The sequence below is a fragment of the Acanthisitta chloris genome, unplaced genomic scaffold, assembly GCF_000695815.1.
Source record: "Acanthisitta chloris isolate BGI_N310 unplaced genomic scaffold, ASM69581v1 scaffold5731, whole genome shotgun sequence".
In the NCBI taxonomy this organism is placed as follows: Eukaryota; Metazoa; Chordata; class Aves; order Passeriformes; family Acanthisittidae; genus Acanthisitta; species Acanthisitta chloris.
Genome location: NW_008654365.1, coordinates 95,906 through 113,317, shown reverse-complemented (window position 1 = coordinate 113,317; position 17,412 = coordinate 95,906). Strand labels below are relative to the sequence as shown.

General features: G+C 45.9%; 1 protein-coding gene across 2 annotated transcripts in view; it reads right to left on the bottom strand.

The window, feature by feature from the left end:
• Nucleotides 1-17,412, bottom strand: part of SCML4 (sex comb on midleg-like 4 (Drosophila)) — a 44,039-nt gene that overhangs the window by 20,969 nt on the left and 5,658 nt on the right. For both annotated transcript variants that reach the window (XM_009083480.1, XM_009083481.1), the window contains exons 2-4: nucleotides 16,217-16,346; nucleotides 13,451-13,651; nucleotides 10,116-10,310 (exon numbers count right to left, since the gene is read on the bottom strand). In XM_009083480.1, coding sequence (XP_009081728.1) covers nucleotides 10,116-10,310; nucleotides 13,451-13,651; nucleotides 16,217-16,346 — 526 coding nt within the window. The remainder of the gene's footprint in view (nucleotides 1-10,115; nucleotides 10,311-13,450; nucleotides 13,652-16,216; nucleotides 16,347-17,412) is intronic.

Genomic DNA, 17,412 nt, shown 5'->3' with positions numbered 1-17,412 from the left:
ATCTGGTTTGTGGTAGCAGAGCCAAGCTGTGCACTGCTTGCCAAGACAGAGTGGCATGGAGACACATCCCTAAGGAGTCACAGCATCCCTGAGGCTGCTGAGGAGAGGCAGTGAGTGAGCAGGCAGCCCAGGGCATCCGCCAACAGCAGTTCAGGGCTGTCACGCCTGTGGTTTTCCATCTAGGAGATAACTTTTGCATGGGTTATAGGAAGACACAGTTGCATCCACAGGGGAGAAAAAGGGGGGTTGTTAGTCAGTCAGAACAGGAAAATGTAAATATGCCTCATCCACTTGTGAATGCAGATATTACCAACACTGAAACCATGGTCACACTGTGGAGATAAAACCTGCAATGAATTCTCCAGGGTTTAGTCTGCGGCTTTACTGCACCATGTATCATCTAGTTGTGTCCTGGCTGCTGAAAAATATTTTGCAGTAACTGAAATGCTGAATCCCCCACGGAGAAGCTGCCAGTCAGTTAACATCAAGAATCTACATGTTTTAGAGAATTTTCCAAAATCCAATGTTGTCCTGATTACAAGGTCTTCAGCATAGGCAATTTTTTTTTCATTATTCAAACGATTTCCCTTGAGTGTTTGCAGCCCAGACAACAGCCACATTGTGTTTAATGCAGTAGAACCAGGGAATGAAAACAGCTGGGAACAGATCAACATGGTTTTATTGTCCAAAAGGAATAAAAAGGTAGAGTAAATTCACAAGCTAGCTGCTGACAAATGTATTGGATTTAATAATAAAAGGTGCTCGTGTGTATAAATAACCCATTGAGGATTTGTTTCATTTTTGAAGTTCTTGGGGACGATTGAGTAAATATATTGTGTTGCAATGAAGAGGTTTTAGTCCTATGTTACAGCATAGGCAAATTGTTTAGGCACACCCACAAATGAAGGTAAAGGGATTTCAATGGCAGAGGTATCCAACCTTTAGAAAAAGTCTTCCTTTGGTCTCTTCTACCTGATTTCAGACCTGCTCCTCCTTTCTCTTCCCTTCTCCCTCGCCTTTATGTTATACCAAAGTGTACTTCATGAAAAGAAGATTTATCAGTGCTGTATAGTTTTGTGTCTTAGCACAGCAATGGCTCTGCACTGGCAGGGGGAGGTGGGAGAGGCTGTGATCGATCTTTTCAGTTTCCAGCTTCCAGCAGTACCTAGAGGGGCTTTTCTATCCAGGTAGTTTATAATGTGCTCCATATCCTCATAAATCAGCATTGATAGAAGTCACAAAAAGCTGTATATAGAATAGACTAGATGAAAATTACTGTGTTATTTGAAAATTTCAAGGTGTTACATATTGAGGTTCTCTGCAGACAAAGTACTTAGTGCATTTCTGTTCTGTTACCACCATGATGAATCTCCCTGAATTATACTGCTTAGTACTGGTTTAAAATATTTAGCAGTGATATTTTTTATTGTTTGAAAAACAAATAATCTGAGACACATGAAGTGAGATGTCTAGAACAAAGTGCAGTAACTGCAAAATAAAGCTGCATTTGCTCATTAATAAATAATAATCTCATCCAGAAATTAGGTAGAGCACATATAAAGCATGAGTCTGTGCAATGTGTTTGTCTGCAGGTGAAAGACATTTCATAAAGTCTTTGCTTCATTTCTCCCTGCCCAGTGCTGCATCTCAGCTGAACTTCCTGATATTTCTTCTGTCATATAAATACAACATATCTGGGCCCTAAAGCTTTAGTTCCCCTTCACAAAACCTTTATTTTCCTGTCTTCTCTGCTGCTGTTTTTGACATCTCTTGGTGATCTCAATCCCAGTGGCTAGGAACTCACCAATTCCCCTCTGTCAAGTCTTTTTTATCCCCTCCTTTCCCTGTGATCCCACAGAGCCAGTTTCCCTTCCCATCACTGTGTCTCACTGTGCTGTGCCACAGGGGAGCTGGGTTTGCCCTGGGACCCCATCCCAGGACTCATCCCTGGCCTCACTGCATTTTCCTCTGCCGAAGGCTGTCAAGCCACTGCCACCTTTTTGTTTAAGTCACTTCTGTATCCTCATCTCTTCCATGAAGAAACCCACCATAAAGTACCTGATTCCCCAAACCACCATTTGCTGCTTATTTTCAGTCAGAGGTGGGAACATATTTCTCTTGCCCAACTCCTCACCTTGCACCCTTCACTTTGCTCATTGCTGCCCATGGCCAGCACCATCCCACAGCATGAACACCAAACTGCACTTCACCACCAACACTTTGCTTCTGCTACACTCCTAATTGCTTTAATCCCCTGCTTTGCACTCATTTTGCCAACAGATTAATGTTCTTCAGGCAGATGCTGTGTGTTACTACTTTCCAAAAGGCACTTTGATGTACTCTGTATAATTACTGCAAACAAATAAATCCTAAGGAGCTGGGGAGCACTGTTGATTAAACAGTGGCCAAGAGTTTTCAAGAACAAAAATAGATGTCTTATTTCCATGGAACTTGAAATGCCATTGTGTGTGGGTTTCCATTTGTTTTGTAGTGAACTGGAAAAGGATGAAGAGAAGTAGAAGGTAGATAAAGACAGATAAAGGAGGAATTACACTAAAAAAAGAGAGCAAGACGGGAGAGGTGAAAAACTGAGCTGAAAAACAGAAGAGCATCCAAGCAATAATAAGTATTGTCCTGTGGAAAAAAATAATCTGATTCTGCTTTGAAACCTATCAAATGTGAACAGCTTAAACACCAAACTCCCTTTTCCCCCTTTCAGCTGTCTCTGCTTCCTCCCATGGAGGTGCAAGCCCAGGCCTTGCCATAGGCATGACCAACCAGGCAGTCCCAGAAGAGAGGGCCCCCTTGTCCAGATTCACAAAACACAAGCAAATGTTTGTATCTCTTCCAAACCATTTCTTGTTTTATCTTTTCCTTAGTTAAGTGCTGGCTTTAACCCTCACAGCCCCCTCTGCTGCCATAGCCAGTCTGTCTACTACCCTGGCTGCAGCAGAACCCAGCAGCAAGGAGCACACATCTAATAGCCCATGGCTTTCATGAGCTCTCCAACCCTACACTGACACATCACATGTGGCTCCCAAGTGATGTTATCTACTCTGGCTTGAACTGGCACAAGCTAAGGATTCCCAGGATCATCTTTTTCCCTGCTTGCATCTGTGAAAAACCAGGTGGGTCATGTTGGCTAATGCTCACAACACTTAGGTTTTTCATCATCAGTTCTGACGTGTGGCCTGCTGATCAGACAGCTTGATATACTGGTATATTGGATCACAGGTATTTGTATCAATATTGTAAAAGTCTATGAATGGAAATTCCTGTTTCAGCTTTCATTTAAGCTGTTTAAAATCAAAACCCAGACTCCTAATTTCAGATATCTCCTAAGGGAATCGCATAGCTCTAGGGAAAAGCCTTATTCAGCTAAAACAAAGTTAAAGCTAAACCTGGAGCTAAAACAGAGTTACAATCACAGGATTTACCTTACTGGGGCTCTAAAAGTGTCCATGCTTCCTCCACATGACTGTGCTTGTAAAGCTTGAATTAAATGCCTATACCCAGGGGCATTCTTTTCTGTAGTGGATATGATCTCATCCATCATGCTTCATGCATTTATGCCCATCATTTCATCCACTTTACTTATGCATACCCTTTAATATGAAAAAATAAAGCATCTTTAAACCCCATTTCATAGCTCAGCTCTCTTTTCTAACCTCTATGGCTGCAGCCCAGGCAATCTCCAGCACTACTGGTGTCTGTGCTATGGCACTGAGCATATCTTGGGCTGAAGGGCAGAAGAACCCTTGGGCTTTTCCTTATTCACCACTGGGAGCAGAGTGCCTGCCCCCCCAGCAGAGGTAACTTCTCAAAAGGGATTTATTTTCTTGCACCCCCTCAAGTCAGTGAAGATACAACAGCCCAAAATGTGGGAAGGAGGATTTTCCTTGGGCTGGTTGCTGGAGGGATCTCTGCTTATAGCTTCACTACTTAGCATTCTGAAGGAGATACAACTTCATAAACTTACAGGAACAGAAAGGGAGTCTTTCTTCCTTTGGGAGTTGGCAAACAGTAATCATACAACTTAAAGGTCAGAAAGTTCAATTTATCCAATTCTGCCAATTCTATAGAGTCCAGGCAAATTACATCACTGGTGAATTTTCTGTCTCCCGTCCACCTCTTATTTTTCTTGCTGCCAGGATTTTCTCCTTAGTGTACATTTTATTAGTTTCTTCTGACCTAGGTTTAAAGGGTCTGAATGCTAAAGCCTCTGCTACCAACCTCAAGAAATCCCTCCACAGGTGCCTTGACAGACTCTTTGCTTTCACCCTCCTGCTTTTACTTCCTTCCTCTTGTACCATCCTAAACTGTCCCTGTCCCTCTCCAGTTTTCTAAACTACAACATGCAGCTCCAGCTGCAGCTGCCTCTCCTGCTCTGTCACAGAGTTCCAGCATGGACACCTTATTTCAGGAAGGAAGGAAGAAAGGAAGGGAAGGAGGCCTAGAGCCATCCCACCCTTTCTCAACTGTATTGCAGGCTCTGTCATAAATCCAAATACCCCAAAGACCAGATAAACTTTCTGTATTATACTTTGTTGTGGCTGGATGGCTCTGCTCCCTCTTTAAGAGTGACCTTAATATTTTATTTATTGTTTAAAGGATAATGATCATAGTAGAGGAATATATGAGGCAATAAATGGCCTTTGCAGGTAATTAAATGCTGAGGAGTGCCAAAGCTATTGATAGCCATAAAAGCCATTTATTCTGAGTGTGCTGAGAAGTCAGGAGCACTGCTCCACAGTGCATGCAACAAGACAAGATTAAACAAGCCACCATACCAGAAAGGGGAAAGACAACATTTTTCTTGCCCTCTCAGGGCTTGAAATTTCTGAACTGCTGTTTATTTGGTGCTTGGAACAGAAAATATTGATTGTAATAATATGTGGGTTTCTACCATATGATTCTTTTTTTCCCTAGCTGTTTTAGAAGAGCTTTGCACATGGTGGCAAGAGTTATTGCCCTCCTTGGACAAATGTTCAAATAAAGGCACAGCAGGGAAGGGTGACTTGCTCACAGAGTCAATGGGAAAGTCTCTTATAAAAATTCAGCTCCCAGGCTAGTGTTTTGCTTACTAGCCATGCACTGTGCATTGCTATAGTGCTTCTCATACCAGTTTTTCAAGTGCTTGTAGATAGGAAGACCTCACTTTCCTATAGATAGAGGCACTGATGTAGCTTAGGGTACTTCTACCTCCTTTTGTGCTTCTACTCCATATGGGTCCCTACTTCCAGCCAGTGGCACAAGAAGAGATGCTGTTCTCCTGTGGACAGTGGTAGGGAACTCCATGTGTTATTTACACATACAAATTTGACTTTGCCATGGGGAGAGAAGCAATGCTGAGGACCTTATTCACAGACCTTCCTGTCTTCCCCACTGGTGAGGATGATGCACAGTGGCCACAGAAGTCATAGAATCATCAAGGTTGGAGTAGAGCTCTAAGATCATCAAGTCCAACCATTAACCTGTCACTGCTGTAACTCTTAAACCCTAAACCATATCCTCCAGTGCCAGATCCAGATGCCTCTTAAACACTTCCGGGGATGGTGACTCCACCACCTCCCTGGACAATCTATTCCAGTGCCTGAACACCCTAACAGGGAAAAATATTTTCCTAACATCTAATCTGACTCTCTCCTGTCTCAGCTCATCACCATTCCCTCTAGTCCTCTTCCTGCAGCCATGGCAGGAGAGACATCCCACACCTCTCTACAACCCCTGTCAGGGAGTTGTAGAGAGCCATGAGGTCACCTCTATGCAGATCTGAACCTGGACACTTTCTGGATGAGGTCCTGGGAGTCATCTCACAACTGCTTTCCACAAATTGCTCTCATGAGCCAGAAGGTCCCCTCACAGCTGAGAAACCACCATGGCAATCATCCTCAGATGCACCAAGACAAGGCAGTGAAGCCACTGGCATTAGGAGAGGGCTGGAGAGGAGCCCTTGCCCCATGTGCAGGGCCACTGAGTGCTGGTGCAAGAGGCACTGGCAGGGCAGGCAGAGTGTGGGCTCAGGTGCAGGGAGGGTAATGCACAGCCAGCAAGGCTCATTGCAGAGACCAGCACTGGGTACAGCCCAGTGAGTGTGTACTTCTCAGACATGTAAAACATAGCTGTAAGTGATATATGCATATGTCAACAAATCCCACCTGGCCTGTACTCAGCCATTAGCAGCTGGCAGTTTGCTGTGAGCACAGGTGAATAATGGCTTAGGGGCATGTGCTTTGGGCAAGGTTAAAAGGTGACTCCTGTATGGTGTAAGTGGATTAATATGACTGGACACGATGCTGGCTTCTCCTCTCACTTCTGCCTGTGTAAATCAAGAGTAACTGCACCAAAGTCAATACATGTATTAGATTCATTGGTACACAGGGGCTAAAAAGCACATGATTTTAAAAGAGAGAACATCTCGATTACAAGCTGGAGAACAGAAACAATGAAAAATGTGGCTGTTTTGCATGGCTTCCTGTGGTGCTTTATTATGACTTTGCTCTTTCCATGCAAGCACTATCCCAACAGGTGCCCTCACAGACCTGTCTGCAAGCAGAGCCCTCACTCTCTCCCTTATTATTGCCACTACAGGGAAACCCTGTCTCTGTTCTGGAGAGCAGAGGTCCCTCCTGTGCTGACCTCGTTGCAGAGAAATCCTGGCTCCTGGGAAGGAGATTTAGGAAATGCAATATTAAACACAGACTCAGTGTCTCAAACACCAGTGCACAGAACTGGAGTTATTCCAGTGGTGCAAGTGGAGATGTTGAATACAGCCTGACACGATGAACAGTGATATCATGTACCTGCCTGGCTCCAGCTGAGTGCAACATGAAGGGTGTGAGGATGTTACTCCAGTTCCTCTGTCACACACTCTCAAACAGCTCCTGAGCTGGGCATGAGTTGCACTGGGGAAGAGGCAGCTTATCCCCTCTCCAAAATTCCCCATTTCAAATGCTTTATGTGGCAGAGTTAATCTCTCCTTCCATGCCTTTATGTGTGTTCTGGGGCTGAAAAGTAATCTTGTAGCTGGGTTTTCCAAACAGCCACCTGTCTGCACTGAAACCAGCCCCGTTTCCAACCTGCATCCTGGGGCCCACAGGGAAGCAACGGGTTAGATGGTGAAGCTGCTGAGCTCCAGCCACACCCAGAGGCCCAGGGACAGGCTTCAGTAGAGAAATGCAGCTGAAACTGTCCTCAAATCCTGCCTTACTATTTTTTTGTTAACCTTTTTTGAAAGGAGTGTCTGCTTTTGGGGCTGTCAGCTCAAACAGCCACCTGAGTATGAGAATGTGCTGGAAATGGCATTGCTCATCACAGCACCTCTCACTGCAAGACCTGGTGGCTCCTCCATAGAATCACAGAATGGTTTGAGTTGGAAGGGACCTGAAAGATGATCTAGTTCCAACCACATGGGAAGGGATGCCACCCGGCAAACCGGTTTGCCCAGGGCCCCATCCAACCTGGCCTTGAACACTTCCAAGGATGGAGCATCCATACCTTCTCTGGGCAGTGCTTCACCACCCTTACAGTAAATAGTTTCTTCCTGATATCTAATCTAAACCTACCTGACTAGCCCAGGCTGCCCAAGCCATGCTGCCTTCATTGGGGCTATTAATTGTCCCCCGGCAGTGGGAGACCCAGGGAAGAGAAGCCTTCCCTACAACCACATTTCCTGCCTAGTCTGAGGGAAAAATTATTGGGAAAGGTGAAGGTTCCGCGCGGGGAAGCAAGCGGCCGACTCCGTGTGGGTGATACAGCAAACTCCATCTTTATTGTCCAACAGGCTCTTTCTTATACAGTGCAGGACAGGCATATAACTATCAATCATTTATAATTGGCTAAGGTCTAAAGATAGCATTCAGGTACTCTCCCTACTTGCAGCTGCAGCTGTGAAGATTATCTCTTGCTTTCCCAGGCTTGGGTGCATTCCTAGCTGTTTGTCTCGAACTTGTTTGTCTCACCCTCAAGGACGACTTACCCCTGCCATCTGCCATCTGCCCAGCTGAATTACTCCCTATCTATATATAAGTTACTATCTCCAGAGCCTTCCTTGTACACTGCATTCCCAGGTGCGTTCCCAGGACTGTGTCTGTACGTTCCCAGGGGACTGTGGCCTAGCTCTTTTTGGCCTTCCCCAGGATTATGTCCCCACTCTCTTAGCCATTCTCCAACAAAAAATAATATTTTGCCTCTCCCTCAGTGTTTGGGGAAATCCAGTGGGAATGGTGTCAGGGACATCTGCATTGAAATTTTGTGGCAAGGGAGATGCTCAGAGACTAACAGCCACTGTAAAAACTCCAGTTACAAAATTGCCTTCCAACACATACAGCCCTGCCGTGCAAAAGTAAATGCAAATGTACAAGCAAATTAAAATGCAAATGCAAATGCAAATGCCAGGCCTCCTGGGCTGCACTCACTCAGTGCTACAGAAATCCCTTGACCTCTCAGAAACATTCAGGTTGCTGCAAATATCCTAGTTCAGAGGAAAGAAAAATGCTGCTTTTCAGTCCAGGTTTCTGCCTTTCCTCCCCTATGTGTAAGAGTGGCAGAAGGATTTCTTTGCCCAAAAAGATGATTTCTGCACTGTGTGCACAGCCCTCTCCCAGCTTTGGTGTGCAAAATGCACACTTAGGTTCTTCCTGGCAAATGAGTGATTCATGAATCATAATTGTGGACACTAGAACACCTTTCTCCCTCTGCCAGCATGTATCTGCCATTAAACTGAATGCCTGAGAGACAGTGTGCTCCCTAACACCCACAGTGTTGTTAATAAAAGAAAAGGAAAAATAATTTGAGTCAGGAGGAAGTCTGCAGGTGAAATGAAGGTTCAGGGATGTAATTTGCATCTTTCTTTTGTCTAAACTAGCTTTTGTGATGCCCATAGTAGGGCCCCAGGACAGCTTTCCAGCCACTGATTGCAGATGAGGGCTGCAGGCATGTCTCAGTTCCATGGGGGCTGTGTGGGGCAGCACCCCATCCCAGTGTGCTGGACTGTGGGCAAGAAGGAAGCCCAGGCATGTCACCCACCTGGGAGCCCAGTGCTGCTTGGGGCAGGTGCCTCTCAGGGCCATCACCATCCTTGGGTGCATCTGCCCCAAGCCACAACCCCTCCAGGCTTTGCCTCACACAGTCAAGAACTAAGACAGAATTTTCTGATGTCCACAGTTGTTTTAAGCTAGGAGAAACATTCCTGCACGTAGCAAAGCAAACCCCTTAGCAGTCACAACTCATTTAGGTTTACATTCATGGATGGAGGTGACAGATGGGGATCCAGGCTGAGTGTGCTACAGCTAATATCGTGTACCTCAGGCTTCTGCTAGCAGCCCTGACCTAGCTGCATTGCTGTGAGCAGCTCTCTTCCTTCACTCAGTGAGACATCTCCTTGAGTGAAGGCAGACTGTGCTGCTTGGCAGGTGATCCTGAAAACAAGCAGCATGTGAGTGGGGAAGCACACAGGTAACAAAGTGCTGGGGCAGTGCTGGGTCAGACCAGACTCATTATGACCTGCCACAGACTGGAGTCCACACACTCACCCAGTCTCCCACCTCTCACTGCAGTCAGTGAGATAAGGCAGTGCATGAGCAGAAGGGTGTGGGGACCTGGGACAGACACTGTGTAGTGGGGCTGTAAGCAGAGAGGGCTTAGTAGTCAGTGGGGAAACTTTAGTGACTAATATGGTGGTTGAATTGGATGGAGAGAGAAATTTTCCTTCTAACTTCCTGCCTGCCTGAAACCTGAAGGAGCTTAATCCCTTTGAGGCTTCTACCTGAGGGTCATGTATGCTTGAGGAGGCCAGATGTTATGGGAGAAAAGTGACAGAAACAAGGACAATGGTTGCATACAAATCTTCTTTCCTTAGGAAAAGCCATAAAAGGAACAAAGAGATATAAAATAAAAAATTATCTCTATCACTGCTGGGGCTCCTCAACACAGTGGTTCTCACCCAAAAGTCTCCTCTATAGCCACTGGGAAAAAATCCATCTGCTGCTTCCCTCTGAAGAAGTCCCTCAGAGGCCTGCAGTTCTCCATCATATACAGAACAGCACCAAAAAAAAGAAGACAGTCATTTCCACAGCTCTACAAAATCTTGAGCCCAAGCTGATGGAACAGCCTACCTGCCTCCACCCGCCTGTTTTCATAAACCTCGGGGCTCTCCGACGCGCCGTGGTACTGCTGGAAAGGCTGATTGCTGAAGAGATTGTCACACAGGAGGCTGCGACACAGCTTCTTCAGGAAGCGCAGAACATACCCAATGCTGTTGACTACCAGCAGGCTCTGCAGATGCTGCTTTCCCTCAAAAGAAGCCGAAACTGGAAAGCAAGAAAGAGCAATTCAATACCTGGGAACTCATGGCAGAAGGAAGAATGAGAGCAGGAGAGATGGTATTAGTATTTCTTAAAATATTTTACATTATTACCCCACCCACCTGATGCACACAACAAAGTGGAGTAGCTCAAGGAGCTGAGTTTGTGTGACCCAGATGACCTTCCCCCTGGAGTGCTGAAAGATGCCGACTGGCATGGCTAGCAGTGCAAGGATTTCTAATATATGCATCCATCTGAAAACTGCATTGTGTGCTTGGAAGGAAGCAATTATGATACCTTGGTCTAAGGCAGGGGAAAAAAAGTTATCTGCAGTGATCACTGATGGTGATGGACTATTAGGCTGACTTCAGCAATACCCAAGGTTTTAAAAGATAATGGGGAGATAAGACATGTCTGTGAATGAATAAAAGCTACCAGGGTCGTACTGAAGAGAGAGGTAACAGTTTAATTGTGGATCTCTATTTACTGAGTTAATTACATTTACAGGCAAGGGAAGGTTGGCAGCTGTGGTCTATCTGGAATTCAGTAAAGTATGAGAAACTTTTCATTAAACTGGAAATGACTGCATAAGAAAGGTGGGTCAAGAAATGACAGAGAGGAACTAGCAGCAGTCTGTGATGGCACAAAAAGATTTTGTGGATGCTGCAAACTAGGAGACATTATCAGTGCAGAAGAGGACTGGGAGATGGCACAGAAAGGATTGGCTGATCTTGAGTTCTATGATAGTAAAAATGAGTGGAAAAAATTTCTAGAAAGTACACAGCAAACCATACATTTTTTTTGAGGAGGCACAACGCGACCTGATGGGAGAAGAAATGATGATACAGCCTCACCAGATGCCCATAAGCCACCAAGGTGACATAGTGATGGAAAAGTCAGATATATTTCAAGGAGGTGTTGAACAAATAATTTCCAGGAGAGACAAGGGAGTGTTGATTCCACTCTATAAAGTCATGGCAAAACCTGAGATGGAATCTCCAGATGAAGAGCCTGATAGTGCCTGATGGGCACTATTCTGGTCATGCAGGTGAATTCACACTTGCAGAGGTGCACAGACAGACCAGCAATGTTCAGGGAACAGAAATTTTCCCCGTGGCACTGCAGCCACCACCATCCTGCCATGTGGGACTGTGGCAAGGCACTTGCACTCCTCACTAATCAGTGATCTTCCTCACCAGAAAGAAACTGTATTTCAACCTAGCAGAATGAGGATGGCTCTCTAGAAATACATCTAATATTGTACTCAAGGGTGAGAACAGGGCAATTAAAATTCCAGGGCAAAGCTATCAGGGGATATATTTAGCCAGGAACCAAAAAGGGCATAAGGTCCCAGCCATGGGAGGCATGGAGGGATCACAACAGACCCATCAGGATCAGTTGTAACATTCAATGTCAATAGGTTTGCAGGAAAGGCTACATGATATGGCTGCCTGAACTCCTCCACCTGGAAGGGTTTTTTTCCCCATCCTACAGCCTCCCATCACTACTAAAAAGTATGCATTGCAATGTTCGACTTAGAATTTTGGGGATAACTTCAGAGATTTCCTGTTGGCCTGAGCTGCTGTGAGGGATCATGCTCCACAGCCAGTTGAGCATCTGTGAGCCAAGCCATGGGAATATTGGAAAGCCCATGACAAAATTTGTCTGCATTGCTGCTGGACTGAGACTGAGCTGCAATCACAGAGCCACACATGACTAGGAGGCCATTCACCCCTTCCTTGATGACTAGAAGAAGCATGAAGTTGGGAGCAATGTTGACTGGGTGCTTTTAGCTCGGGTACCTGAAGCTGTGCCAGCTCAGAGGAACTGACACCAAGGAGTTTGGCAGGCTTGTGCATAATGTGACTCTCCTGCTTGTAATGAAAAGCATATATGAAGCACAGAACTAGGCAAAAATGAAGCTTTGCAATAAATTTCTCCAGTCCTATGTTTCTGTGAACAAGTTTGGCTCATTCTCGGGGTATTTCTGATGTCCCTTAGGGAAGGCACACCTGTGATTAGAGAACTAGAGGAGAGGAAAGAAGCAAGATTTATATGCTGCACTGAGGGCCAGAGCCTGGGCTCCCACACAAGAAGGTCCCAATGGCACAGCTGAGCAGCTGCAGTCCCTGCAAAACTGCTTGGACTTGCAGTCCTTGGCTTTGTGTTCGTGCTTGACTCATCTGCAGCAGCTCATTGGAGAGTGCTGTTCCAATATTCCCATCATCGTTTCATTCCCACTGCATCTCCATGTGCCAGAACAGTGCTGTGACACAAAACTCTTGCTGTGATAAAAGAACAGTTCATGTTCACTCTGAGATCCAGGCCAGGGGATTCAGCATGATACACAGGAGACTCATCAGGACACAGGAAGTGTCACTGCAGGAAGATGAGGAGCACCTGGGAAGTTCCCTTTGATCTCTGATTATCTCTGATATATTTGTGTAGTTTTGCTGTATGGGGAATTGCCATGGGACTTTTGCAGTTCCTGCAGCTGAGAGAAGGTTTGACTTGTGAACTGCAGGTGGAGGACACACCAGCAGCAGAACTCTGCCACAGTTGTCTTTAGAGCAACATAGAATCATAGAATGGTTTGGGCTGGGAGAGACCTTTAAAGTTCACTTAGTCCAACCCTTCTACAATGAGCAAGGTCATCTTCAACTATATCAGATTGCTCCAAGGCTCATCCAACCTGGTCCTTATGGGATGGGACATTCACCACCTCTCTGGGCAACCTGTTTCAGCGTTTTACCACCCTCACTGCATGAGGCATGTGTGTGTACTTGTGGTGGCAATGTGTGTCATGAAGTGGGCTGGCATTGCTGCTCATCCTTGTATGGCTGCATGAAAACCTCAGCTCATAGCCCTGGCCTCAGCATTGTTCCAGAGAGCAGTAAGTGCCAGACTCTGGAGCTAGCCCTGTTCCTCCCCTGCATCACCACTGAAATAGTCTTTATTGATATTCTTTCATCTGACACCAAGGCAATTCCTGCAGCAGCTCATTTCACAAAGGCACAAGTGATGTTCAAAGCTGGTTACCAGCCCACTGACGTCAATGGGACATCCAGAGCAGTCAAGACTGGGGATCAGGTTAAGATTTCAAGCAGTTCCCTACTGGCCACAAACCCCTTACAAAGATGCTTTACCTGACACCATCTCGCCTCCATAGCCCTGCCTGATGAGGGAGAAGACTGCCTTTTGCTGGAGTGCACAGTCAATGCAGGCTTGCACTGCCTGCTGCAGGGCTGCCGACGGTCGCTCCGGCCCAAAGTGCTCTGGCAGCTGCTGCACCTTTTTCCTGTCAAGGTACGGCCCCAGGTTCGCTTGCTTGTTGACATAAATGCAGACTGTAGACACAAAATCCCAACAAGGTTATTACAAAATGGTCCTGAGAGCATCCTAGCAAATGCTAGCATTATACACTTCTATTTATACCCCAAGTTCTTCCATTCACTGGTGAATTGTTGCCATTTGTTGCCATTTGTGATGGCAAAGCCAGGCTTCCTCCCACTGACCACACATTGACAAAGCAAAGCAAGCTGAGTTTAGGTCTAGCTCAGTGTCACAGGCTAGGATAGGCTACATGCATCAAAAGAAGCTCCTGTGTGTGCCTGAGGTCGGCTCTCTTGGGTCTACCTTGTCCATGCAGCTGGTGACCAGAAAAATGCCCTGAGAGTGCAGGGCAGTGACTAGCAAGAGTAACCTTACAGCAAGGGTTAAATGCCAGCCTGAGATGTGCTTTAGGGTTGTTTATTTTTTCCTCTGTGTTTTTATACTCATTCATCGAGAGCCACTCCAAGAAGCACTGCTCCATGATGAGTTTTGGAAGACTTTGGATCCTTGCTTCTTCTGACCCTAATCCAGCTGTAATTTCTGAAGGGTTATGCTGCACTGAGCTGCACAGTGCCACAGCAGAGACTCTAGTCTTTGGGAGCTTCATGACCCACCATGTCCAACCCAGCACTCTGCAAGTTGCATCCCCTTGAGGGAAACTGTACATGATGTGCAGCGCTGCATCCCTGTTTGGGACCACAGCAGTGTGACTGTGCCACACAGAGAGTCTGCAAGGTGTTCTGCTCCAGCCTCTCCACAGCCAAGCCCTGCATGCCTCCTCTCATAAGCCATTGCCTGAAAAGGCAATTTTTCTACATGCTATCAGATCTGCCAGCAATAGCCAAAAAATCAGTGTTCTCCGCACTACCATGAACTTATTTTAAGCTTGGCTGAGGCTAACTGTGTCTTGGAGGAAGCAGAGATAACACTGTGGTAACTAAGGGCGACTAAGACACAGCCTAAAGTCAGGCTAAAGTGAGACATATTATAATAGCTGGCTGAGTGTGCTCGAGCTGTCATCTCTCAAACAATATAACATTATCCTCTGACAGAAATCAGATATGTGACAAAAAAACCCCATCAAGCGGAGTGGAGGACATGATGACAGCTGTGTAAAGTTGGAAATAATTTACAGTTTGCATCACCATAATGAAAATCTACTGCGACTGTCACGGTGCACTTTGCTACCCCATCTCTCAGGGAATGGCAGAAGGGGCTCCAGCAGTATATCCTGAGTAAATAGGAGGATAATAGCAATCATACTTATCATCACATACCACTTTACACCTTCCAAGTGCCAAACAAACAAAGGGACAGTGCAAAGGATACAGCAGCTGCATGCATGAATCGCAGGGGGGTGTCAGGGTGCAGCTTTCCCAGTGTACCACACCTTGACAAATCTGCAACGTGTGACTTCTGCCATGACAATCCACTGGTTTTGTCAGGGCTTGGCTGTGGGATGGACTGCAGCCTGCAGACAGTGTGCTGAGTCCCTCACCAGGGAGCAGGGATCCCTATGGTACTTTTGCTGAGGATACAGAGGTAAAACCCAGCTTGAGCTTGCCTCCATCTCCTTCAAACCCTGCTCTGGTGGAAGCCTACACACACCATTTGGAAGAACTGGGAGAACAGGTGCCAGTGGCATGGGGATGGGCAGACAGGTGTGGGGCACTGCATCCACAGAGCCTGAATGACCCATAGAGCCTCTGTGGCCACCCTGGTGATCTGATAGGGCTGGTGGACTGTGCCTCCCTGTCCCCCTCCAAAAGTGGCCCTGGGCACACCTCTCAGGGCAGTGCTATGAAACACCACTCAGTCGATGTTTGCCAAGTGCTTTGCAGACTTTGCATGTGAAGGGATAAATGAGAATAAAATATATTATTATCGTCATTGTCACTACGTTTAGCATCATTCTGCTACCAGAGCAGATGGAAAACTTCTCCTCTGTGCATCCCAGCTAAGAAATAATGGGATTTATGTGTTGTGTTTAGATTCTAATGTTATCTAATCCATTTCTCTGCCGAAATCTCAGGGTAAATCAACTGTCTTGTTGAGTTTCTTCTCATTTACATCAGTTTGAAAGCACTGACCTATGTTACTTCTGGCAATATAAACACAAAAAAGAACAAGGCTGTGTTTTCTGACTGCATTCAGAAATGACCACGTCTGCTGCTGTGATAAGGCACTGGGGTTTATGTGCTAGTAACCCTGCCTACTGTCAGACCACAGCTCCTCCATTCTCCTTCTCCCCACAGCTGTAACAGATGCTTCATGTTCACACAGGGATTTAGTCTGGTCATTGCAACATATTTGATGGGGTGAGTGTTGGGGTATAAAATGGAGCATCCGTGGGCTTTTGATGTTCACATTTCAAGAGGAATGGAACTGACATCTCCACTAAACTTGGCACATGGCAGTCAAAATAGAGCCTTGCAGGACACCTCTGCTCCTTGTCACTGGTCACCAGACTAATCTGCAAACACCCCATTTTCATGAACTCCACCTGTACTGGAAAGCACAGCTGTCAGCCCTGTGGCTCCTGCTCACCCCTTGGCCAAGGAGCACTTGAAGCTGAGTACCTGTGAGAGCCTGTGGGGTGTCTGAGTTGGGTATGGTAGCTGCATCCTGGGGGATTGAGCTAATATCCGGCTCCGGCGTGCTTCTCGGCGGAGAGTTTGCTAAGGGAGTCATCAGGACACGAGACTTCAGCTGCAAAAAATAATGAAAGTATACACAATATATTCCAATTTTATTCCATGTATGTCACGCCCCATGAACTCCCACTCATTAGCAATCTGCTATTGCATCACTTTCTCCAGGCCAGGAGCATCCGTTCTGCTCCCGGGAGGATACTGGAGCCTGAAGCCTGACTGATTTGCAGCAGACAGCAACGCCTTAAGTTGCAGGATGCAAATATTATGCCACCCACAGGGTAGTTATTTACACCTGAGCAAATTGAGTCTAACACTCTAACAAATCAGCCCAATGACATTTTATGACCCATTTCATGTGGGTGTAAACAATGCTCTGCAACTCAGAAACATGGGGTCTTTAACTACATCATAATTTAGGGCCAAATTCTGCTCTTGGTTACAGGGGTGTAAATCTTGTGTAAATCCAGTGGCACCAAGAGGCTACTCTGGGCTGACACCCATGTAAATAAGCTCAGACCGTGGTCTGTAGTGTGTTATTACCAGGTAGTAAATACAAACTGCTGCACTGTTGCACCCAGTGATCTTTGTGACCTGCAGCCCAGGATTGAGAAGTGAAACACGATAGGAATTTACAGTGAAATATTGCTATGCCTTTATCCTGCTAGTACCTGGTAACATCTAACCAGTCAAATGATAATCAGTTCCTCAAATTTACAAAGGGATGATGCGATGGATATGACCCAAAGGTACCACTCTTGCTTTTGCTTTGCTAGGAAGGGAAGCAGGAGGAAAGCAGAGAGCCAAGCACACAGCTGGCTGGTTTATATATCTACATAGACTACACTGAGCTGTTCTTTCCACAAGTGATTTTGTTGCTGTTCTTTTTCAGTGAACGAAATTTAAAATGCTCTAAGTGATATGCACAAGAATGAAAAGGAATCTTTAGCCCTGTTAAGTCTGCAGAGTATTGCTTCTCTCGGAGATTATACCCAAGCTGGGCATAATGTACAAAGTATATTTTAAGTAGAAATTAAGTCAGACCATTGCCTACAAATGAAACTCTGAGCAATCCCTGGTAGAGAGCAGAAGTTGTTTTGGATAAAGATTCATGTTGTCCATGA